Raw genomic sequence first — 25,183 nt, 5'->3', positions numbered from 1 at the left:
ACAGATGAGTGTTTGCCTCTATGTATATATGTACACCACATACATACAAGAAGCCTCCCTCTCTTCTCAGTGAAACGATAACAGAAAAAAGCTATTGTCATTGCCAAGAGGTGGCATCTCTCCTCATGGTTTTGACGTTACTTTCTACAGGTTGAGTGAATTTGTACTCGCTGCACCTCCCGGGGTTTAACTACTGCCAGCCATGTAAGCTGCAGCTCACATAGTGACCCTGTCCCATGCACTAGAATTGGCAGACACGATAGCATTACTTCTTCAGGATGTTTTGATAATGCAGTATAGTAGCTGAAAAGATTGCAAATCTTTAAATTTATTAAAACCATAAATCAACCGTAGGAAAAGTCTAATTATGACCACAAAGAATCAAGCAAGATTTTAGAATAGAAAGGTCAGTTGAAATGTAAAACATGGATTCCCCTTGTATGGGCTGGGCTGTAATTTCCTCTGATTGAAGAAAAAAAGAGCCACCAAATGATGAAGGTCACAGCATGATGAACCCCCTCCCGAAGTGATGAACATTGCCTGTGAACGCACACCCTCTTTACCCTTTCCATAATTTCCATCTATAATGAGAAAGTGAGAATTGAGGAATATGCTGTAGAATATCTGACCGGTATTTGTCAAAAGTACCGAGCTAAGAAGAAATGGAAAAACATGACTGATGAGAAGAGATTGGCTGCACATGGAGAATAGATTTAACGGCGTGCTGCAGAAGGGGCACCGAGGGAAACAAGAAATCCAAATAAAATCTGTAGTTTCTAATTAGAAAGATTGTACTAGTGTTAAAGATTTGGTCATTTCTTGATAATTATAATTTGATCATGCTAACTTCATGGAACTAGTAAAGGATATGAAAGAGTAGTGTCCCATCTTTTCAGCTCTTTTATAAGTTAATTTTGTTTGTTTGTTTTTTGTTTTTCGAGACAGGGTTTCTCTGTGGCTTTGGAACCTGTCCTGGAACTAGCTTTGTAGACCAGGCTGGCCTCGATCTCACAGAGATCTGCCTGCCTCTGCCTCCAAGTGCTGGGATTAAGGGCGTGTGCCACCAACACTCAGCTCAAAAATATATTTTAAATCTAGGAAGTATAGAAAATGCAATCCAGTTTGAAAATTAGAATTGCATGTTGTTTAAGGTCAAATAACACAAAATGCAACCCTTAGTAAGCCCATTAAATAGAAGAAATGAAAGAAAACAACAGAAACTGTTGACTGTCATAAACATTGAAAGCACTTACACCATCTCACTAATTTTCATAGAAGCCTTACCAGGATGATACTTTTCATTAAGAGATAGGTGCAGAGTCACACCTGTAAGAAATGGGATGTTCACTCTGTGTATGCACAGTCAAACAGATGTGTGTGCACATGTGTAGACTTACAAGGAGAGACCGGTGAGAATGGAGAAGTGACATTCACACGACAGCTGGAATAAACCCATGCTGGCACAGGCCTGTCAGCCTCATACTTGGGCATGACTAGGAGGATCAGAAGTTTAGCGCTCATCTGTGGCTATTCAGTCAAGTGTAAGGGCAGCCTTGGATACATGGCACATCATCATCGTTGTCGTCGTCATCATCCTCATGGGAAGGCAGGACTGCAGACTTTCTAGCTCTGAAGCCTTGAACCCCTGTTCCAAATCCCAGTGTACGGCTCTCCACTGGTGCTCCTTGTGTGCGACCGTATTAACTCTCTGCTAAGAGCGGCACCTGCCAGTTTTCCAGTCACTTAAGTTGTTCAAGAGTGAACGTGAAATTAAGGTGTTTTGGTTTTTGTAATAAATGAGTTTTGTAATCACATTCTTTGTAATTTAGAAAAAAGGAAATAACATAGAAGACAGAAATGAGTATAAGATCTTTACCACATGAAGAATGCCACTGTTTGATTTCCATTTGCATAGCATTTGTCCCTAATCTGCACTGACCTTTTGAGGCATTGGTCTCAAGATTAAAGTTGACTTGGAACTACCTGTGAGGGTTTCAGAACTATCTTGCTTCCAGATATTATGCTTTGTGTGGTGAGATAAAGCCTAGTGTAAGGATTTGATGTTTCAGTACATAGTAGTGTTGAAGAGCCACTGTTCAGAGTGAGGTTTTCAGAGGCAAACTTAGCAGGCTTGTCCAAGGTCCTGGACAAGCTCCCATCCTCACAGTAGGGTAACCAAGATAAAACAAAAGCTGTTCTTGGCACTTGGGTAGATATCTCTGAGAAAGGCATTCATTGTATAGCATTGCATGGTAAGTATGAAGAATTTACTCCAAACAAGATCATGTATAACTGAACTCAACTGAATTTGGATTAAATTTGGAAAATAGAATTTTTGTTTTTAATAGAGGGAAATTAGCAATCTCTAAGAATCTATTGTTGCCTTAAATTGGAACCCATTGGGCTGTTATATAGCAGGAACCAAGAATCAGAATGTTTGACTTCTCTTTTTTCAGTTTAAATGCATTTTTATGCTTTGCTAAAACTTTTAGGTAGTTATTGTCTAACTCCCTGAAAATAATATTGCTAAGTAGCAAACATTGAAAGTTCTTTAGAATTGCCTTCTAGAAACAGTATTTTACTAAGAAAAATTTCAAGGATTCTGCACTTGTCACGAGCATATTTCTGTTGGAGTTTTTGTTCTACTCAGTGTCCCATACCACATTTATCTAGATTTTGTTTTTTAGCAGTGAAGGAAAGTATCCGGAGGAGTGTTTAGTTTGCTGCTCAGGAAATAGTTTCTCGTTTTTGAAGATGGAAATTCATATTGTGCCTGAAAACTAAAAACTCTCCTTTCTGCTTTTAGGCCAACAGCAGCAGAACTGTTGAGGCACAAGTTCTTCCAGAAAGCGAAGGTGGGCGTCCCAGCTTTTGAGTGTATGCATTTATAGAGTGTTTCTAGGGCTCATGCTGTGTTCACTGTTTTAACTTGCATTTCTTAAGATGATTGATTACATTTGGAGAAATGATCAATAAAATAATTACTGAAGGCATTGTATATGCAGTCTTTGGTATGTTAGGTAACTTGCCCTGGGGGTTGGGGTAAAGTGCTTTCCACATAAGCGTGAAAATCTAAATTTGGTCCCCAGAAGCCGTAAGAAAGTGAGGTATAGAGACTTGGCTTATAATTCCCCCCATTGGGGAAGTGGAGACACAGACCTAGAGCTAGTAATTGGTGAGCCTTCGTCTCAGTGAAAAATCTCACCTTAAAAACAAGGTGGATGCTGTGTGTAATACACATGTTCATACATCTACAAACACATGAACAGTTCTTTTTTTCTTACTCTACAAGCAATGTGTGAGCAGTTGAGCTCCCTTCAGGGTTTAGTGCCTGAACTAATAAATGCCCCAGTGCCAATCACAATGAATGAGTATGTTTGGAAATGTAGGGCCAAAAAAGAACATACATAGTAAAGGGAGCTTTTCATAGAAAATGGCTCCTAGTACATACCAAGGTTTGTCTACAGTTGAAAAATGATGCACACACTGTATAAAAGCTTTCAGTGTGAAAAGATGAACACTTACCCCATCTTTTCACAAAACAGTTTCTTATGACATGTTAATTATGATTGACATGATTGTGTCAGTGCTTGGTTCAAGAAAAAGTTTTTATAGGTGACTTTTATTTTCCAGAATAAAGAATTTCTTCAAGAAAAAATATTACAGAGAGCTCCTACCATTTCTGAGAGATCTAAAAAGGTAACTGAGGAGTGTGCAGGTTTAATTTAATTTTCTTACATTGCTTAGAATAGATTGCAGGGTGGTTTTTTTTTTTTGTTTTTGTTTTTTTTTTGTTTTTTGTTTTTTTTTTTTTGTATTTTTAAAGTGGGTGCTATTGTGTTAATAGAAATGAGTATATTCATTCCTAGCCATGTTAGAGCGCTTCTATGTAACCAGTCCACAAGTCCCTGTGAGCTATGTGCTTAGATATCACCCTGCTGTCTCCAGTGTGCCAACTGGGTTGGATGGCAGCTGCTGAGTCAGCCCTGACCCCTGTGGATGACCGTTCCCAGCTTTCCACAGTGAGGTGGTGATTTTGCATAGCTCTTTCAACTTGGGGTGGAAGTCATACTACCACCTAGCTCTAGGCATTTTATAACAGAGCGCTTTGTTTTGTATATGGTATTCATAAGAACTCTGGTCATAATTTGAACACAATACATTGAAGTCCATTTTGGGCAAAATTGATTTTGCTATTCAGCACATAGACAATCCCCACTTCCTCCCTCTTCCGCCCTTGAAAGAGTAGCACATGTGAAGGAAATGCTGTCCCATGGGTCTCTGTTGCTGACAGACTAGAGGGAGAGGTCCAGGGTCCTTGTTCCATATGGTGTAGTAGAAGGCCTGCCTGAGAAGGTAGGGTCATTCTGGTAGAAGCTTATTGTCAGTACATGTCACTACTTGCGATGCCTGTCGCTATTCAGAAGGTTTTACTTAATAAAGAACAGTGGTATGGTAAATACTCTGAGTTTATACTCTGAGTAACAATCACTATATGCACGTTAGTTTGCATTCACTTCAGAGCTCTGTCATTCTGCAAGTCAGAATGCTGAAGTCTGGTTATTAAGAGGTCTCCATTTTTGCTGGCCAGTGGTGGCTCATGCCTCTAGTCCCAGCGCTTGGATTAAAAAGTTGAAGCTAGGTATGGTGGTGCATGCCTCTAATCCCAACCCTGAGGGGACAGTTCCAGGCCAGCCAGAGCTACACAGTGAGACCCTGACCCAAAAGAGGAAAAAATGGTTGAAAAAAAAAGTTGTATTCTTTACCTTGGGTTTGTTTATGATATATGTGAAACACCCTTTCCTCTCCTTTTAATGGTAGCCCCCCACCCCCACCCCCGTGCCTTAACATAAGAATACCCCTGGGGTTGAGAGTAGAAGAGGGTGGTGGTTAAAGTAGTAGATAAAGCAGCTTGAGGGCTGTGGGGTGAGTCTGTATGCAGGGTTACTGTTTTATGTAGGCGACAGAAGGAATGGGAACTAGAATTGAGGTTCATGGTCCATGTATACAAAACCAGCATTCACATGCCTTTCTTTTGCTCAGGTTCGGAGAGTACCAGGCTCCAGTGGCCGTCTCCACAAGACAGAGGATGGAGGCTGGGAGTGGAGTGATGATGAATTTGATGAGGAAAGTGAGGAAGGCAGAGCAGCAATTTCACAACTCAGGGTAAGTTTTAGTTAACTGGTTAGATTCTTAGCTCCAGTTGTCGGTGGTTCTTGTTGCAGCTTAATGAGCTAAACAGGAAGAAGACAAGAGCTACTGATGGGTTTCCCAGTTCTGTGTAGCAAATCAGACAGGCACGGTCCCTCAGTATGATGACATTTAGGACATATGAAAATGCCCTGTGTCTAGATGTGGACATGGAGAATAACTGGATAGTACGGCAGAAGAATTGTAAACTAGAAGACCTTGCAGCATAAAACCGCGTCCCTGCGGCATGTTACCCTTTGTGTGGAGAGGAGCAGTGGACACGTTTAGTTGGTATATGTTGGATTTCTTGTGTGTTTGCCACTGTTTGTGTGAGTGCGTTGGGGCCTTCCTTTTGCTGTGTTTCACCATTCTTACCCCAGTTACGTATAGATAGATGTCTGTAGATGCTAAGTGTCCCTTGCCTGCTCAGTACCTTTTTACATTTATTTTATTTATTTATTTTTGGGGTGCATTTAATTATTAGTGAGCATGTTTATATCTTTGTTTAGTGGGATCTACTCTCGTGGGAGTTCTTAGGACTCTTTTTTTTTTTTTTTTTTTTTTTTTTTTTTTAATGAGACTTCTCTGTAGATCTGGCTGTCCTGGAGCTTTCTATAATGGTGGCCTTTCGCGTGCACAATTACAGGTGGGCACCACCATACCTGCACCCTTATGATTCTCACCCAGTAGATTTTTAGTATAATTCTTTTGTATAACTAAGTTTTTAAGGCCTTGTGAAACATGAGCTCACAAAGGGTTAAAAGGGTAATAAGGGTTGCAATGAAAAGGACAAACTTCCCGATACAAAGTAAGGCTGAAGCTGCCACTGACCCTATGCCGCCTCTTCCCCTCTTAGGGTTCCCACCGTGCCAGGCACGAGGCAGAGCAAGAGAAGAGTGCCTTTCTCCTCCAGCTTTCATCCTTCCTGTAGCATCCCAGGCCACGCCCTAAAGCCGGTACCCTACAGCTATTAGCAGAAAGAATTCCCACAACCCTTCCCAGTACAAAACTATACACAGTAAGAACAAATATGAGAAATAGTTCAGGAGAAAGAAAGGGCTATAACGTGCAAAAATAGACCTACAACCTACAGGAACAACATCAAGCAAGAAATACATACTAAATGTCCAGGCTGTAGGTCTTTGACAAATAACAGAGATCATTCCAGCAGCTGTCTTATCCTAAGAAATCGTAAGTTTTGTACCTAAAATGTTTTTACTAAGATATGAGAGGATAATAACTGTGACCCGAGTAAGCAGGAAGTGCAAGCCAGTGACCTCCAAAAGGCCCAGGAAATGACAGAAACGGCTGGCTGCCTGGAGAGTCACCTATGAAGTCTCTCTGCAGTATTGGGGCAACCAACTTTGGCTATAGGCCTAGTGTGTCTGACAGAACATTTTCAAAAGCAGGAAAATTCTAATGACTGCCCTACCCTGTCTTTTGGCAAGGCTCAGCAGTCTCTTTTCCTCGTATCCCGCTTGTCCAAATTGGACAGCATGCTTACTGTCAGCCAACGAGGCAAGGGCAGTTCTTTGCTCAGTAGGCCAGTTTGCCAAGAAGAAAATAAGCTCCACATGGAGTGTCTTTGTTGTCCATACTTCTTGGGAATAGATCAGTGATGCCAGGAGCAGTTGTATCTCACTTAGCACAATTCTAATTACTGAAACACTTAAATTCCATATTCATATTCTGTAGGTATTTGAAGATTATCTATGTTGAGTACTTATGTGCATCTAGAGAACCTAACTAGCATAAGTATGACAAACATGTCTGACTATTAATGTGTAATTCTTAATAAACTATTAGCTCCCATCTCTGTGAGTTTGAAGCTAGCCTGGTCTACAAGAGCTAGTTCCAGGACAAGGTTCCAAAGCCACAGAGAAACCCTGTCTCGGGGGGGGGGGGGGGGGGGGGGGGAGCCTATTAGCTTAAAGACTAAAGCTTCACACTATAAAAATAATCTGTGAACAGATATGCAGCATGAGGACAATGACCTCGAAATTGTAATAATATATTAAGTATCCTGATTACAGTTACTTTAGTATAGTTCAATGTGAGAAAAATATCTTTAATTAGTATCAGTATACAAAATATCTTAAGCAGAAGTAGAAACATGCAGTATGACAAAAGTAATTTACATTTGTGTACAAAAATATTATAAACAGAAATAGGAACATAATTTAACCTCTGATGTTCAAGGGCCTTAGCCTCCTTCCTTCAGTAGTGCACAGGGAGCCGGGAGTGTCAGGGAATGGCCAAGACAAAAGCTGGAAGCAGGTAGCTTGAGGATGTCCGCAGGCTCTGGGTCCCTGCTGCAGGGCCTGTGGAACTCTCAGAGGCTGTGTAGGCAGTTAGAAGTGGCCAGTGGATTTCAAAGGGGATCTGAGCTCCTGCTCAGAAGGGTGTGGGAAGCACCAGTAGCCACAGAAGTTGGAGGCGGATGCCATGCTGCTGGCTGTGGGCCATGGGGATCAGCTCCGTATTGGGCACCAGATGAAGCATAGACTCACAAAGGTGTAAAAACAGATTTACTAGGGGTGCAATGGAAAGGACAGACTGACAGGCACAGAGAGAGGCTGAAGCTGCTGCTGATCCCGTTACCACCTTTCTGGTGCTTGGTTCTTCCACCATGCCAAACACAAGCCAGAACAAGAGAAGAGTACACTTTCTCCTCCAGCTTTCCATTCCTCGAGTAGCATCCTGGGGTCACTCCTTATGGCTGGTAGCCCCAAATTATTGGCAGAAAGAATTCCCACAACAGCTTTGCCAATGAAGATTGGCAAATATTTTTTAAGCATCAAGCTTAGAAACATTCTGCAAAAGACACAAATAGTAAACATTTTTCTTCATCAGTTTTAAGTAGTTTCTGTGCTGTCCTTCAAGCGTACTATGATGGTTTATATAGTTATGGCCCCATACACTCATGTGTGCAAATGCTTGGCCATAGAGAGTGGCTGTGTTAATGGAGGTGGCCTTGTTGGAGGAAGTGCGTGACTGTGGAGGAGGGTTTTCAGATCACACATGATAAAGCCATGCCCAGGGGGGAAGTTGCTTCTGCTGCTTTCAGATCAAGATGTAGAATTCTCAGCTCCTTCTGCAGTACCATGACTGCCTGTTTGCCACCATGAAGGTAATGGATTAAACTTTGGAACTGTAAGCCAGTCCCAATTAATACTTACCTTAAGTGTTGCCATGATCTGGTTATGTTTTCTCTTCACAGCAATAGAAACCCTAACTAAGGCAGAAGTTGCTTCCAGGAGTGGGGTGTTACTGGGATGGTCCTGATCATGCTTTTGTTTGGAGAAATTTGGACTTTGGGAGTTTGGATTAGGCAAGCAGTGGGATTCTGTAAATGCTGCTTGATGGGCCATGCTGGTGGAGCATGGGAGACGTGGTGCTCAGAATGGTTTGAGCAGTGGGAGCCTGACTCACTGTGCTTCAGAGGAGGATTTTGCTATGTTGCCTAGAGATCTTTCCTGTGATATTTTGGTGAAGAATGTGTCTGCGTTTCGCTCTTGTGTGAAAAGTTTGCCTGAGGCTAAAGTGAAGAGATTTGGATTAATTCTGTTGGCAGAAGAAATCTCAAAATACCCTAGAATAGACTCTGTCATGTGGCTATTAGTCTTAACTCTAATGAAGATTTATAATGAAAGGGGCAAACTGAGCAAGTAAAAATACAAAATGTACAGTTTGAGGAGAAAAGGTGCACTGTGAAGTAGGTCGAAGCTAAGTCCTATGTTCAGGAAATAAACAGATTAAGAAATGGAATAAAGGGAGTGTTGACCTCAGGACAAGATCCCACCCAACTACATTTCCAACTTGTGAAAGGAATTAAAGAAAATCTTAGAGCTAGGTGTGGTGGTATACACCTTTAATCCCAGCACTCAGAAGGCAGAGGCTGCTGGATATCTTGAGTTTGAGACCAGCCTGGTCTACAGATCCAGTTAGAGCTCTAAGCTCCTTCTCCAGCACCGTATCTGCCTGCATGCCACTGTGCTTCCCAACAGGACAATAATGGACTAAATGTTTGAACCTGTAAGCCATCCCCTATGAATTGTTTTCTTTATAAGAGTTATCATGGTCATGGTGTCTCTTCACAGCAACAGAGACCCTGACTAAGACATTCACTCACCATTTCTTTCTCATACCTGCTGCATGTCCTGTACAGACTGTCTCATGTCAGGCATTGCAGTAGTGGAGAAGTTTATCCCTTTGTTCTTCTTGTCTCCCCATAGCTGTCTGTGTTTAATATCAGACATGTATGTGTTGTTTCCTTCTTTGTTAGTATTTTGTGTATGTGCTTGCTACTTAGTTTTTAAAATATATGCAGCCACAAGACACCATTTGTAATGTCCCTTTGGTAACTCTGGTGTGCCTGTCGGTTCTGATTGCTTCCGTGTCTGTTCACACTGTCACCCAGAGTGCCTTTCCTCCTCATTCACCAGGTGCTAGACACTGTGAATGTCACTTAATGCTTACTAATAACTGTGTGATCTCATAGTTAGAAAAATTTAGTTAACTGGGAAGGTAATAGGTTTCATTGTGGTATTTTCAAATGTATATGCCATATTTTGTTCTTCCCTACTGTCATCATCTACTTCCTTCCTTCATATCCTCTTCCAGAAGTCTCTCTTCTGCTTCCATATCACACTTAATGCATTTCTCTCATCTGCTTACGGGCTTGGGTACCATTGTGTGTATGTCCTTTTTCTAGTTCTCTCTCCCTCTGCCTTCTCTCCCCGCTTTCAACCTTCATACAGCAGAAACTGTGATTATGTAATATCGGTCTGAGTCGTGCTATTAACATTATCTGCAGTTTTACCCATCTCTGGAAAATGAGCTGGTTCTGTGTCTTGGCTGTTGTAATAGCTTTAACCCTAGAAGCATACACATCCCTGTGTGCTCCGGCTTAAATTCCATCATGCGTATAGACGGGACTATATGATAGCTCTAGTTTTTAGTCTGTATGTTTGTTTGAGAACTCTTTAAAATTAATTTAAAAATTAGCATACAAAGTGAGTACTGTTTGTACGCCGTTCTTGCTGCTTTGGCCATGTTCTTGCCCCTCCTCCTTTCCCATTCCCTTTCCTGGCTTCCAGGCCATGTCTTGCTGGTTCCCTTCCGCCCTTCAAAATTCCCTGCTCAATTTCCATGCCACATGCATTCCACTATCCTCTCCCCTCCCCCTTAAGACACCTCCAACTCTTAGGTTCTCTTTCTAGTCTCACTGACCAGACAGACAGAAATGAAAATTTAAATCTACACACTTATATATTATATATTTGCCTTTCTAGGGGTGTCTGGTTTCACAATGATTCCCAGTTTGCCTTTTTTTTCCTGAAAAGCCACATTTTTTTTCTTTATGCCCGCATAAAATTCCATTGTAAACTTAACCGCATTTACTTTATGCAGTTTACTATTAATGGGCATGTAACTTGATAACACAGCTGCAAAAACATGGCTGTGCAAGAAAGCTTATAATGGCACTTTGAAAATATGTTGAATAACTAGCTTAAAGGCTTAGATTTGGCCTAATATCTCGGGTATATAATGTTTATGGTGATGTTTATTAACATACCATTAATCACATGTTTATGGTTAATGGAAAGGAATTTGCTTTTACGTATGACCTCTTCTACCTGAGAACTCATGCAGTATGGATATTTGCTTATAAAAATGACTTTGTTAATTTTGTTTCATTTTGTTTTGTTTTGCTCTGTTGTGTTCTATTTTGTTTGAGACCAGGGCAGGGGTGGTGTGTTCAGGGCAGGGGGTGGGGGAGCCGTGTCAATTGTGTTGCCCAGGCTGTCCTGGAACTCAATTTGTAGACTAAGCTGGCCTTGAAGTCAAAGAGATGCACCTTCCTCTCTGAATGCTGGGATTATATGTATGAGCCACCATGCCTGGGTGAAACTGTTAACTTGTAATACAGTAAGTGTATTGATGCTCATTGTGGACTACTGGAACAAAACCAATAATATCACAGCAGCTTTCTTCTTCTCAGAAAACTCAGACTTGAGTTAATTTATGGGCCAGAATGGAATAGAATAGCCTGAAATCAGTATTATTTTTGCAGTTTCTTGGAATGTGCTACTTGAAACTGACTACAAATACTCTTATATTTGGAGCTAACAGAATCTTTTGTTGTGTCTTTAGTCTCCCCGAGTGAAAGACTTGCTGTCTAATTCTGAGGTGAGTAACTGCAGACTGTCATGTCCTCATTAATGTCAGCTTCATTCACTCTGTCTATCTTCCTCTCTGTGTGTCACTGTGTGTGATTAAATGTTAATGAGGTGTTATAGCATCCATGCCTGAAGGCGTCTCAAAGCTTAGACTGTTCCTTGCTTGCTGAGCTGTTTTTTAGGCTTGGGCTGTTGACGTGGAAAGTGATTGTTTACCCTGGTCTGTCTAGGAACTTGTCATATTGTTGTCCTTGCATTTGATTTTCTTTTTCCTTTTTTGAGGGGGTTTGAGACAGGGTTTCTCTGTATTGCTGTGGCGCCTGTACTGGAACTAGCTCTGTAGACCAGGCTGGCCTTGAATTCACAGAGATCTGCCTGCCTCTGCCTCCCGAGTGCTGGGATTAAAGGCGTGTGCCACAAACGCCCAACTCAGACTACTCTCACATGCACTAATCTGCTTACCCCCTTCCAGAGGTCAGGCGATGACAGCCCACTCACCTATTGGGGTCATCTTTTAAAGGTTTTACAATTATATCTCAAAACATTGCTAGACCAGGTATGATGGCTCACATTTATAATCCCAACAGGAGATTATATTATAGCCTAGACTCCATAGCAAGAGCCAGATTGGCCTGTGTAATAAAACAACAAAACACCCTCCTTTCTCTAAAAACCAAAACCAAAAAGAATTTAGACTGCTTAGAAATAATGACTTGTATATAGTACAGATACGTGCAAAGAAGGGGTAGTAATTCATTATGAGACAGGACATTGTGAGATTGTTGCCCTGTGAGCCCGCTCAGATGCTGTAGACCTCTCTCCCTACTTACATGGCATGCATTTGCTGCAGCTCTTCTCAACAGGTGATCCCATGGGTACTTTGCTCCAAGTTCCCGAACAGATTTCTGCTCATCTACCTCAGCCAGCTGGCCAGATGCCTACACAGCCCACTCAAGTCTCTCTCCTGCCTCCTGCAGATCCAGCAAAAACAGCACAGGTAAAGTGTGTTATGCTTTCATGGTCCTTCCCCTTGTGGGCAGATGAGAATCAGTGCAGCCTGTGAACTCTCAAGTTAGGACCAAGTGAGGAATTCTGTGTTCACAGTTTTACAGCTATAGATAAACAAGTTCTATAAGGATCACACAGGTTTTTAAGCAGCAAGGTGAGTTAATTATGAAACGTACCAACCAGGAAATTTGATTTCTGTATTGTCAGCTCTTCATTAGGTCTTTGTTAAGTTTAATAAAACTAAGTGCATTTCTTTTGAGACTGTGGAGCTTCCCACCTTTCCTTTTTGCTCATTTACACTCATTGATACTTCTCTTTCAGGCCCTATGTTTTCAGGGTTATTCTGTTTAAGGTATTTACCCATGTTGGGCATTGATTGTACACCACCTTTAATCCCAGCACTCAGGAGGCAGAGAGAGGGGATCTCTGTGGGTTCAAGGCCAGCCTGGTCTACAGAACAAGTTCCAGGACAGGCTCCAAAGCTACAGAGAAACCCTGTCTCGAAAAACAAGCAAAAAAAAAAAAAAAAAGTTTTTTGTGCATTTTGTAAGAGAGCTGATTTTTGTTAAAGCTAGGTAATACCTAATTAAGTATGCACGATTGTCATTAAATTGCAGCGTAGTGGAAGTGTTTGGGAGATAACAGCTTCACTATGAATCCTGGTGCACTGTGTAACTCTTGCTCCATTCTGAAAACCTTTGATGCTCTGTGTCGTCTAATCTTAGGTCACTTGGCTGAAGTAAGAGTGTGTCAGTTCATTTATTAATTATTAGTAGTGCCTTCCGCCTCTATCTTGCTAGGTGAGAAAAGACATGAAAGTTCTGATGTTTCCTTTTGAATAAATCATCATCTCACGTCCAGCCTCCGGAGACCATTACTCTAAGAACTTCCATTTAGTCATAGTGGTAACTTCATTTTGCCCTTCCTTCATCTGTCACATGGGGGAAAAGTACAGGTGGTGTCTTAGAAAAATTGACAGAAAGATTGGGTTTATTTCATAGACAGAGTGTGTGTCCTCCAGCAAGCAAAGGGTAGCTTTATAGTTTTCAGAAATGTTTACTTCAGCTGCAAAAGAGCCTGGATCTTGGGTTGAATAGAGTCCTGGAGACAGCTAGTTTAGGTCTTAGGAATTAACTTTTTGATTGTGTTTGGCGTGGCTTTTGTTGCTCCTTTGGCGTCTGAGGAACTGGAAGGACTTGGGCTGGATTAAAAGGAAACTGCTGCCACGTGTCCTTCATAGAGGAGCGACCATCTTTGCCAGTGTTCCCAACAGTGACTTACATTGTCATGCGTTTCAGGCTCAGTCTTCAGCAGACCGCTCCTCAGAGACCAAGGTCCCTATCAGTCTAGTGCTGAGATTAAGGTAAGTGGGCAGGCACATGCTTTTTCTTAATCCTCTGTAGATGTTGTAACAGTTGGGCAAAGAGTGACTACATAGGATTGTGTTTTGTTTCCACAGAGATGTGTCATGTATACTGATAGACATTATGTTCTGATTTCCCTACCTTAACTAAAACTTCCAAGCTTAGCACATTGAAGTTTATCCTAGCTGTACCTCACCAGTCATGTTTGAGTTTCTGGAGCCACGTATTAACTGCTTCCAGGATGGTTCCAATTCCCTTTCCTGCCTGACTATTCAAACCCTGCCCATCTTAAGTTACATTAAAAAACTACCTTTGTGCTGAGCAGTGGTGATGCATACCTTTGGTCCCAGCACTTGGGAGGCAGAGGCAGGCGGATCTCTTTGAGTTTGAGGCCAGCCTGGTCTTCAGAGGGAGTGCCAGGACTGTTTGAGAAACCCTGTCTCAAAAAAAACAAAAACCCAAAGGCTTATATTTGGAAGCCGAAGAGAAGGTTCAGTGGGCAAGAGCACTGGCTTGGCAGCTCTTGCAGAGGACCTGGGTTTGGTTCCCAGCACCCAGATAAGGCTTTTGACAACCATCTGTAACTCCAGGCCCAAGATATCTGACACCCTCTTCTGGGCTCTGAGGGCACCGGGAATGCACATGCTGCATAGTCATAATGCAAGAAAAACAGCCTTCACATAAAGGCATAAATAAGCCCAGCCTCTAAAGCTTTCTACTCCATCCCAATCCCATGTGTTCTCTGGGCTGTTGTGGAATTTGAAGAAAGAAAGTGCACTTAATTTTGTGAGTAGTCTGTCGTAGTGGATGAGTGGGCGTAAGAATGAAAAGGGATTCCTCTACCATTTGAGTCACTCCTTCCTGTGTTCACACGGGTTTTTCTCTTGGTTTTATTTTATTATATGTCCTAGTTCATTTTGTTGTTGTTGTTGTTGCAAAAACAGAATACCACAGATTGGGTAATTTATATTGGGTAATTTATAAATAATAGAGGTTTAAGCAAGTATGACTTGACCTGTAATCCCAGGCCTAGGGCAGGAGAATGGCTGAGAGTCTAAAGTAATCCAGGCTATAGAGTAAGATTTTGTCTTAACAACAACAAAATCCAGAGGTTTATTACTTAACAATGAAGGCCAGAAGCCCAGAGCTATATGTCTTCATTTACACCTAACAGAGGCCTTTATGTTGCTTTATCTTGTGGCAGAGAAGGTTCGAGAGTTCAGAAGGAAACAGGAGAGACGCAGTTCACGTAACAAACCCACACCCTGCGTTAGCCCCAGCCTCTTGATGCTACACTAGGGGTAAATTTTTCATCCCAGTAGCTTTATGGGTTTCACTCAGACCCTATCTGAATGAATAAGGGAATAAGGCTGGGATTGAGCACAAGTACCCTCAGATAAGAGAGTCTGCTATTCTTCAGTAGGAGGGTGGTAAAAACTCACAGACTTTTAAAGCATTTTGATGATAATGGTAAAAGTGTTAGCTCCGAGCCCGGTAGAGAGAGCACACAGGACAGAGTATATGATCTGTGGGAACAGAATAATCTCCCTGATGTACATATACATGAATGCATATATAGGCATGTACTGCTAATCTCACGGGGCAAGAATCAGACCACTGCCATAGTTTAGAATCCAATTTTCAGCAAGCTTTAATTAAATACAGCCCAGGTTGATGGACTCTCTGGGCAGGCCCATCTTTTGTTTCCCAGAAAATGACCCTAAGTCACATTTTGCAGGGAGTTAAAAAGGCAAAACCCATAATTCCCCTCATTTCCTAGGCATGCAAACACACATCATGACATATTTCATGCCTGCATCCCTCCCGCTTACATCCAATCAGGGGCAAGGGAGCATCCTGATATAGTTCCTGCCCACGCACCTCGCGCCCACATGTGAGGAAGCACAGCGGGTGCAGATGGTCAAACAGACTTGTTTAGGGAGGGAAAACGTGGTTTGTTAGCTCCATAAACAGTAACCTCCAGCATATCAGGAACTGTCTGACCTTGGCCAAGGGACTTGCAGATCAGAGGCATCTTTGTTTCAGGGATCTCTTAGGCACAGTAATTAAACTTAAAATGTAACTGTGGCTCTCACAGTATGTACATATATACACATACATATGCATACACATTTTGGCAGACCATAATAAATTCTGCATAAATCCAGAGATTTTTATTTTCCTTATTTTGTTTTCTTTTATAGGAATTCCAAAAAAGAACTAAATGATATTCGATTTGAATTTACTCCTGGGAGAGGTAAGTGTTTAAAAAAATGATCAGAAACACAATCACCAATAATTTGCTAATTAGGTATAAGGTTTTTGTCATGTCTTGCTTTTAAATGATGGTAAAGGTTTTGGGAAATATTCATGAAGAAAAACTCAATGGATTCACTCGTTCTTTCATTTGTAGTCCGGACTTTAGTAAGATGTGTAGTAATGAACAGAAGCCTACTAGTAAATACCACTATTGGTTGTGCACTTTCCTAAACATCCCATTCATTTCTTAAGACAGCCACCTCCAGAAAGATGATTCCCATTTAGTAGGGGAAGAGCTAGATAGATATAGAAACTCAGTGTTAGTTCTTCCAGAGTCCAGAGTCCTTGTTACCATCGCTTCTCTGTTAGTAAACGCGAGGCGCACTCCAGGCTTCCTCCTCCTGCGGGAGGAAGCTGAGCCTTATCGTGGCACTGTTCTGATTGTGAACTTCACCCTGCAGTAGGCTTCAGAGTTGAGGAGTGGCCAGCAAGTGTATGTTGCTAAGTTCCACAGTTGATTTTCCTTCTTTTAAGGAGAATGAGTAGGAGCATACAGGGATTTAATTGCTAGTCACCTGTATGAGTGTGCGCACACACCTCTGCATTGGCTCATCAGTTACAGATGAAAGTGGTAGCTTTGTTTGCTTATTTGAGATGGAGCTTCATTGTTTAGTGTTGACTGCCCTTGAACTCAGATCTGCCTCCCTCTGCTCCCAGGGTGCGGGCGTTAAAGGTTCTTGCCCAGCCTACAGATGAAACTAGATTGAGATAGCTTGCTTCATCTGTTTGGCTTCTGGTTATATCCATCACCTAGCATGAGTGGGTAAGAAAACAAACTGCCAGAAAATGGTAATAATTCTAGTAAACTTTTATGATTCTTAGAAAAGATGGTATTTTCCTAACTTTTGAGAATAAATTTCCCTATTGCTGGTACTGAATTTCATTTCTCAAAACTGAGAGAGCTCAAGTTCAGAGTTATATTCAACCCAGGAGTGCTTTGTCACCACTGTAGGGCATACTTCTGAGTTGGTTGTGAACTCTACATTATATAATTTAGAAATGTATCTCTTACTTTGAGTTGATATTTACCATGGAGTTCCTATAGATTCTGCTCCCTAGCCAACCTGTGAAAATTCTTCACTTGAGGGTCAGGGACAACCCTCTCCCCTACCCCTTCTTTGTTCTGGGAAGTTACTAGGTAGCGTGATTCTGGCAGGGTTGCTGGCTGTGTACATGGGAAATATAGTGCTGTGTTCTTTGTCCTTGCAGATACAGCCGAGGGTGTCTCTCAGGAGCTCATTTCTGCTGGCTTGGTGGATGGAAGGGATTTAGTGATAGGTGAGCATTCCTCCTCTGGCCCTCACCCTCATGTCATCTTGTGTACATGGTACCCAGAGACCCAGTTTCCTGTGGGCAGCTCTGATGCTTCTCTGTGCAACAGTCTGGCTGCACAGACCAGGCTGACCTCAAACTCACTGAGACCTGCCTGCCTCTATGTCGCTGAGTGCTGGGATCAAAGGCATTTGCACTGCCCGGCTTCTGAAGCTTCTTGAAATAATCTTGGCTTCACTAAAATTACAGTTCAAGGACAGTTCCACACCAGAGCAAACAAGCAAAACCGTGTCCTACCTCAGACCCTTGACAGTGTAGATAGGTGTCTTTGGGACACTTGTAGAAATGATAGGAACTCAGAGGTTAGTAAGTTAATGGCGTTCCATTTCTGATGTCACAACTAATCCGTGTAGAACACAGAATGAGTAGGACAGTGTTAAATCTAGAAAATCAAAGTAAAGGTAGGCCACAGTTGCTAATCCAGTCGGCGGCCTCTGAAACACTGACTCTGATAGGTAGTTTAGGCTTTGTGGGCCTTGTATAGCCTGTCTTTCTCATTGTTTTTCAGGATAACAGTCTTGCTCTGTAGCCCAGGAAGAGCTGGAACTTACTGCCATCTCCCACCTCAGCCTCCGTGGTGCCAGTTTCTCACACTTGCTTGGCTCCTAGTTACAGGCTTTCTAATGTATTAACATAATGCATACCTTTAACTAAACTGTCTAAAAAAAAAAAGGATAGCTAATATATTTTAAAGACAGTTAATTTAACAATGATTCAGGATTTATTTATTTAGTCTGGAGATTGACAATAGCTTTGATTTGGAAAATGGTGCTATTTTCTTTCATTTTTGAGTGTACATCAAAGATTTTCAACCACCATTTTAAGATTTTGAAATATTGTTGATAATGTATTTATGTAGCTGTTCATTAATTTTCTTTGTATGATTACAGTGGCAGCTAATTTGCAGAAAATTGTGGAAGAACCTCAATCAAATCGATCTGTCACTTTCAAACTGGTATTCACCCCTCTTATCCACCTGCAAACTAGCCTTTCTAGTCCCCAAATGCCAAGACTGTTAGAATATGCCGAGCTCTGTTACTCTTCCTGAGACTCATGGCTGAACTCTCAATTTGAGTGGCCTCACTTTCTCCCAGAAACCTACAATCCAGATCTCTAACTTGTCTCAAGAAAAATTATAAAGCTATTTGATTCTAGTTGTACCAACAGCCCCCATCATTTCTGGAAGAAACAAAGTAGTTAGTGTTTGTTTATATCCCAGAGACCTTTCACCTACTACCTTCCTTTCTGTAGTCCTTATCAATTTTTATTGCTACCTGAAAATTTATTTACAAATTGCCACACCTTGTCATTTTGTTTGATTCTTAGGCATCTGGTGTTGAAGGTTCAGATATTCCCGATGATGGCAAACTAATAGGATTTGCCCAGCTCAGCATCAGCTAAACCACAGTCCTGGAAGAGTCAGCCTAAGGAGGTGCCACACATGCATATCAGTTGCTTCTGTTGGCCTGAACCTACAACTGCCAAAGAACCTGGCAACAAACGTCCTGGCGTGGAGCTTTGGAGTCCTTTATTTATGTTCTTCTTGCCATCTCCCCCCACCCTTTTCCACAAGGAAAGAGCAGTTGGCTTACCAGTGCCGGCATCCTCTCAGAGAGTTCCGTTAGTAGATACACTGCTCGTGTCCCCCTCTCCCTCCATCTGAGAAGCAGCCCGTGTGCCTCAAGGCCAGGGTGGAAATCTCAGCTTATTCTTGCCTTACTACAGCGATGGCCCAAGTGGATAGTAGCAGCTGCATTGGGCACCCTCATCTGCCTAATTCTCCCATACCTGCCAGGGTGTGGGCATCTTGGGATGTCTCTTTAACATTGAAGTAGCAATTAAAAGTTGATTGTTCAGCTGGAGCCCAGAGAATTTAATCCGTGTTTTTTCTTTGTACCTGATGCGAATTCTAGCAACCTTTGTTAGGAAAAGCACAGCCTCGGTGGAGGCAGCCCAAGCTCCTGTCTGTTGTGTTCATGGCGTCTCTACGTGTTCTGCTGGAGCTGTTCTCAGGCACCCTTCTTTGCCTCCTCCAGAAAGGGTCGCTAGCCTTAACTTCAGCTGGTGCAAACGTCTGGCGGTAGTCAGACTTGAGCCATCTGCTCCTTCAAAGTTGAGCTGTGGATTGTTTTTTACAGGAAACATCAAGCAATGGCTTATAACTCTTATCTTGCCAGAGGTAGTTTTTGAACAAGAAAAGGAACTCGTAAGTCATATCATTGGGAAAGTATTTCAGTTTTTAAAAAATTAAACTGAGGAAAAATCGATTCTTGATCCTCCTATGAAGACGGATCTGCCTCTATTCATGAGGAAATAAATGGTGTACACTCTGAGACACAGCAGTAAAGGAGATTCCGGCTGGGCTAGAGGCCTGCCTTCTGCTCCTCTCCTGCACTGACTCCTCGGAGGGGGCTCTTCATTCATTGAAAACGACCCAAGATGGAACATGAAACCACACGTGCCGTGACCTTTAGGTTTTATGAGTAGACAGTGTCAATTTGATTTTCTACAGAAATTATGTAAATTATTCTTTAGGTTTTAAAAAAGAGCACTCAATGCAATATGTGAATATCAGTGGGGTTGGTTTTTCTTTTTTCCTACTGTTTAATAACATTTGTCTAATTGCTCATAAGCCTACCAAGTTACCAAATTTTATATAACAGTGGAATAGTCAGTGTGGCCTTAAAGAGACACACAGAGATGGGCTGTCGGCCCCTAGGAAGGGACTAGTTAGTTGCCTTTTCTAGAATCTTTGCACCTGCCATTGTTGTTGTGATGTGTTCCCCCCTCACCCTGACCCCACATAGTCCTGAAGATCAAGCGGTAGTATTGCTCATGCAAGCAGCTCTATGAAATTTTCTCTTGGAACACACCTGAACGCTCTTCCCGTGTCTGACTTGTGTCACCTAATGTTTCATTCATTGTGAGCCTGCAGATTCAGTTGTGTAGTTTCTTAACCTGTTACGAGTGCAGAGGCATGTTGGGAAAGGGATATTGGAGAACAAGAGAAGATGGGTTTGAGAAGGGGATTAGAAGGAGAATAGATTAGATACCAGAGTCCAAGGTCCCAGCAGGGTTGGTAAAAGGAACTTGCTGACCCAGGAGGGAGAATGAAGATTGGCCAGCTATTAAATCTTTAGTAGAGGTAGGGTTATGAGGAATCAAGGACAGAGAGATGGGGTTGAGGTATAGAAAGCTGGCATAGGACTAGTGGCTTGTTGTAGAATCTGTTTTGGTTCCAACAGCCTGTCTGAAGTCCCTTAAGAGTTGAAAAAGGAGTGTGCAGCATCACTGTTGTAGCTTTTGACTTGGAGGTGGTCCGGGCTGGAAGTGAGCAGCAGCCCCTCTCCTTCCTATTCACAGTCTCCCTGTAGACCATCTTCACCTTTGCCCTGTTGTGGGGAACAGGCAGGCAGTAAAAATGGCCTGGGCTCTCTTTACTTCAGTTCATCGTTCGCTTTTCTGGGAATTGGAAGGTAGGCACCAAGACCCAGGGCAGTGTTACCTCATGTGCATGATGGGCTTGCACAGGGGTGTGAGTTAACAAGTCAATGGGAACTGCTGGGTGGGACAGAGTGGGCCCTGGGAGCAGGCCTCTCTTCTCAGGAGCAGTGAGTGCTTCAGGATGTCCCTCTGTCATTAGGGCCCCGAGACACCCTTGTCCCTAGAGTAGGGACTGACTATAGCACAAGACAATACGTGCCAATGTCATTTGTGAAATGTATGGTCTTTCCAGATGACTAAAGGAAGTGTTTTGCTTTTCTTTTTTCTTTCTTCCAAACCAAATTGTAGAGCCAGCTGAGACTGTTAAGTAATTTGGAGGATAGAATGATGATGTACCAGTAAATGTAAGTTCCTCCTTATGACATGCTAGATGATGAAAGATGTAAACTATTACCTTCTCCCTCTTCTCTTGACTTTGTATTTTACTGCATGTTTTCTTCATTTTTGATCAATAAAGATAAAGAATAAATTGTCATTAGTGATGTATGCCTTTTTTTTTTTTTTGACCGTTGGCAATGAGCTCTGAAGAGTAGGGCATGAAATCACTACTTTGAATTTTCATGTGAATAGAGTGAAGCCAGAGTACATATAAACAATAAAATGAACATGCTGACATACAAATTTTTTAGTCTGCTTAAAACTGTTGTGCTAAAGTTGGGGAAACATGCCCCAAGTAGAAAGAATAAAGAGTGCCCCAGGAAACTGGACATGGTGGGTTATGAACCCATCTCCATTATGCTCCATTATATGTAGATTTTTTTTCCCCTGAATCTTTGATTTTGCTTATGGCTTTAGATACTGGGTTACCTTCAGAAAGTGTGCAGCAGGCCTGAGCTTGTCCCTACAGTACTTAGCTACTGCAATGACGTGGCTTTGTGGGAGGTTCTAGGCTCTCAAAGTCCTGCCATTCTTTCTTTGACTGCAGCCCTGATCATAACCCTTCCTGATGCAAGTAGTCAGACTCTATGGCAGGGCTGCTGTGGGTTCTGGCTTTTCTTAGTGAGCTGTGGAGCTGGGCTTGAGATTGCCTGGAGCCTGAAGCTGATGAAAGCTTACTTCCAAGATCAGCAAATTACAGAAGTGAAATGTTCTAACTGATGGGCATGTCCCAGCTTGGACAGTTAGTTTTACTTCATCCTTTAGGGCAGGCCATCTATCCCATGCTGGTTTTTAAAGTAAATTTCAATTTTTAGGATGGTAGGATAGTTTCACAGCAAAGTTGAGTGGAATGTGTTTTCTACACTTGAACAACCTTTCTCTGGCTTACTCTGCCTTTCCCTGGCATAATGCTTTCATTATAGTTAATAAACTAAATCTGTGTTATCACCCTAACTCATAATTTACAGTACGATTTATTCTTGCTGTTGTATGGTCTATGGTTTTGACAAATGTATAGTGGTATATAGAAGAGTCTCCTGGCCCTAAAAATTCTGCCTAGCGTATTCATCTTTTTCCCCACTGAGCATTGGAAATGAATGTTTTGTTGTTGGTGGATTGTTTTTGTTCTGTCCCTGCCACTAATGAACCCAGGACCTCCTGCATGCTGGACTGCCACAGACTACTCCAGTCAGCTATGGGGTTCCCTGGGATGAGGGTCCTTGAACACAAGGTAAGGAGTCAGCGGTGACAAACAGAAACAAACACAGAAGCAGTGTGAATCTGGGTGTATTTTGCAGTTCTCAAGCAAGGATTTTTATACAGATTTTTTTCCTTAGGGGATGTTTTTGTTAAACAAACCCAAACACATGACATTATTGTTATAGGGCACAATGACATAGAAATCCAAAACATGAAATCCCACAAAGGTATCCTGGGTTAATCAAAACATTGAAAGTCCTTGGCTAACATGGAATCATCCAAGGCTAACTGCATGTTCCTTGAATCAAATTAAAACATTTTTACGATCAGTTATTGTCTAATATCTATTGCCTAGTTCTTATGAGTTTTTTTTTAAATTCTGAGCTATTTTAACTATTTCAACTCTTTCTTATTAAAAGCTTTTGTTACCAGACACTTAAGCCCACTCTTGATGACACGTGTACAGCCATATGAAATTTTATGGGGAAAGATTTTACTATTTGTACTTATGAATGACATGAATGATTTGGAAAGTGCTGGTTTTTCTGAGATGAGGTCATGGCTAGTGACCCCACCTCAGGGGATGGTTTCTTATCTTTATCTCTCGCTTGAAATGTCAGCGTAGGCTTTCAGGAACATTTCCTTAATATGAACAAAAAGGAATAGAACAAACAGAAATTGCCACGAGAATCACAGCCCAATATTTTTCTCTGGCCAAGAGTTTCACAGCCAGTTCCAGGAGACCTTGTTTTGAAATTATGGCCTCACTCTGGAACTCGTCACACAGAATCTACTGGATTTGGTGTCTCTGGACAGCACTCTTCCATTGGCTAGCATCCCCACATGACCCATTGGTTTTTGTGTGGTTAGCATCACACTGTATGTAGTCTGCTCAGATTGGGTTCTTCTGCTTTTAGAAATATTCATCTAGAGTTCTTCAATGTGTTTTTATAATTAATAACTTTCTTTTAGCATTTAATCCCAGTATCTACTACAACTTACCACCCACCCACTGAAGAACCTCATTCACAAGTTAAGAACAAAACTGATTAAATCATCTTTGTGCAGGGTTTTGTGGGTCATGCACTTTCAACTTATTTGACAAACAGCTAGTGGGCGTAATTGCTGGGTCTCAAGGTAAGAGTGTTTAGTTTTGTAAGTAAATTGCTCAACTATTATTCAGAATAGCTGTACTGTTTTTGTGTTCCTGTTGCTCTACACTTTTGGCATATTTTGGCCATGTCAGTATTTTGAATGTGGCTGTTCTATTAGGTGTGCTGTGGTTCCTTTTTTTTTTTTTTTTGAGACAGGATTTCTCTGTGTTGTTTTAGACCCTGTCCTGGAACTCGTTCTATAGACCAGGCTGTCCTCAAACTCACAGAGATCTCTCTGTCTCTGCCTCCTGAGTGCTGGGATCAAAGGCGTGTGAAGGCGTGTGCCGCCAACGCCCTGCTTTGTTCCCTCATCTTAATTTGCAGTTTCCTAATGAATGTGTTGTTGAACATCTTCATGTGTGCCAGCTTGATTTCTGTGTGTTCTGGAGACATGGCTATTCAGATATTATTTTGAAGTAAGCTCAGACTTACAGACATATCTGCAAATAAACAGTACCAGAGATTCGCCTTGTGGCTTCTCTAGATGTAAATATCTCACATAATTATAAAATCAGGACATTATTCTTGGTGGGATACTGTTGACTAATTTACAGCTGATAGAAATTTTTTTATGTGTTTTCTGGACTCAGTCCACAATCTCATATTGTCTGTAGCTATCATATCTCCTTGATCTCTGGCCCGACACACCTTGATCTCTGTTTCTTTTGACCTTAACTTACATCAAAGTAATGGATAGTTACTGCTGTTTTATTTAAAAAAGCCATTTGTGTGTCCAAAATTATCCAAGGTTAACCCAGTGTCATCTTCTGAAATGTAAGGTTTTGTGTTTTATATTTAGTCTATGGCTTAAGTAACTGTGCACATATTATTTCCTTTTTCTATGTGTACACCACCCACATTGTTGGCTAGGGCTTGCAATACTGTTGGTATAAGGTACCACCCTGCTCGCGGAATTTTTCTTATTTAAATAAACTCTTCGAGATGTAATCTGTCTAAAACTTCAGTTGAAGCTGAGGACAGCTTCAGTATTAGCCTGTACAGATGATCTTTGTGTCTTTATTTGTAGACAGTTGATGCTGGTGATTTTCCTGACACTTTAAATAGAGACTATATTTATTCCACCTAAAAGTGGCCTGTGGTTAGGAAACAGTTGGCACTCACCTTTCTGGGTTTTATAGTAAGTGAGAAAAGACACTAGAATGTGTGTGTGTGTGTGCGCGCACGTGCGTGCGCGTGTGCACGCATGTATGCATGAGAGTGTTTTCACACTTGTACACGAGTGCACGCACGCACACGCACGTGCTTCCATGCACACCATCGCATGTCCCAGAACTGTGTTACGGAGTCCGTTCTCTCTTACCTTTCCGTGAGGTCTGGGGATTGACCTCAGGTTGGTAGGCTTGCTTGGTGAGCACCTTTACCTGGTGAGCCATTTTGCCATCCTGTCCTTGTTTTTGTTTTTTGAGACAGCAGCATCTAACTATAACTGTAGCCTGTGCTGGCCTGGAGCACACTGTATTCCAGGTTGGCCTTGAGCTATCAGTGATCTGCCCCACCCTCCTAAATGCTGGTAATTCAGGTGTAAGCCACC

General features: G+C 41.9%; 1 protein-coding gene across 1 annotated transcript in view; it reads left to right on the top strand.

The window, feature by feature from the left end:
* Oxsr1 (oxidative stress responsive kinase 1) overlaps positions 1-21,374 on the top strand; it is a 77,738-nt gene extending 56,364 nt beyond the window's left edge. Inside the window, exons 9-18 of the mRNA XM_051202271.1 lie at positions 2,807-2,855; positions 3,634-3,699; positions 5,044-5,166; positions 11,347-11,382; positions 12,223-12,369; positions 13,679-13,743; positions 15,949-16,001; positions 17,273-17,341; positions 18,286-18,350; positions 18,722-21,374. Coding sequence (XP_051058228.1) covers positions 2,807-2,855; positions 3,634-3,699; positions 5,044-5,166; positions 11,347-11,382; positions 12,223-12,369; positions 13,679-13,743; positions 15,949-16,001; positions 17,273-17,341; positions 18,286-18,350; positions 18,722-18,796 — 748 coding nt within the window. The 3' untranslated portion in view covers positions 18,797-21,374. The remainder of the gene's footprint in view (positions 1-2,806; positions 2,856-3,633; positions 3,700-5,043; positions 5,167-11,346; positions 11,383-12,222; positions 12,370-13,678; positions 13,744-15,948; positions 16,002-17,272; positions 17,342-18,285; positions 18,351-18,721) is intronic.
* The last annotated feature ends 3,809 nt before the right edge of the window (positions 21,375-25,183 follow it).

This window comes from Phodopus roborovskii, unplaced genomic scaffold, assembly GCF_943737965.1.
Source record: "Phodopus roborovskii unplaced genomic scaffold, PHOROB, whole genome shotgun sequence".
NCBI classification, from domain to species: domain Eukaryota; kingdom Metazoa; phylum Chordata; class Mammalia; order Rodentia; family Cricetidae; genus Phodopus; species Phodopus roborovskii.
The sequence above is the reverse complement of the archived record's forward strand: the minus strand, read 5'-3'. Positions and strand labels throughout refer to the sequence as shown.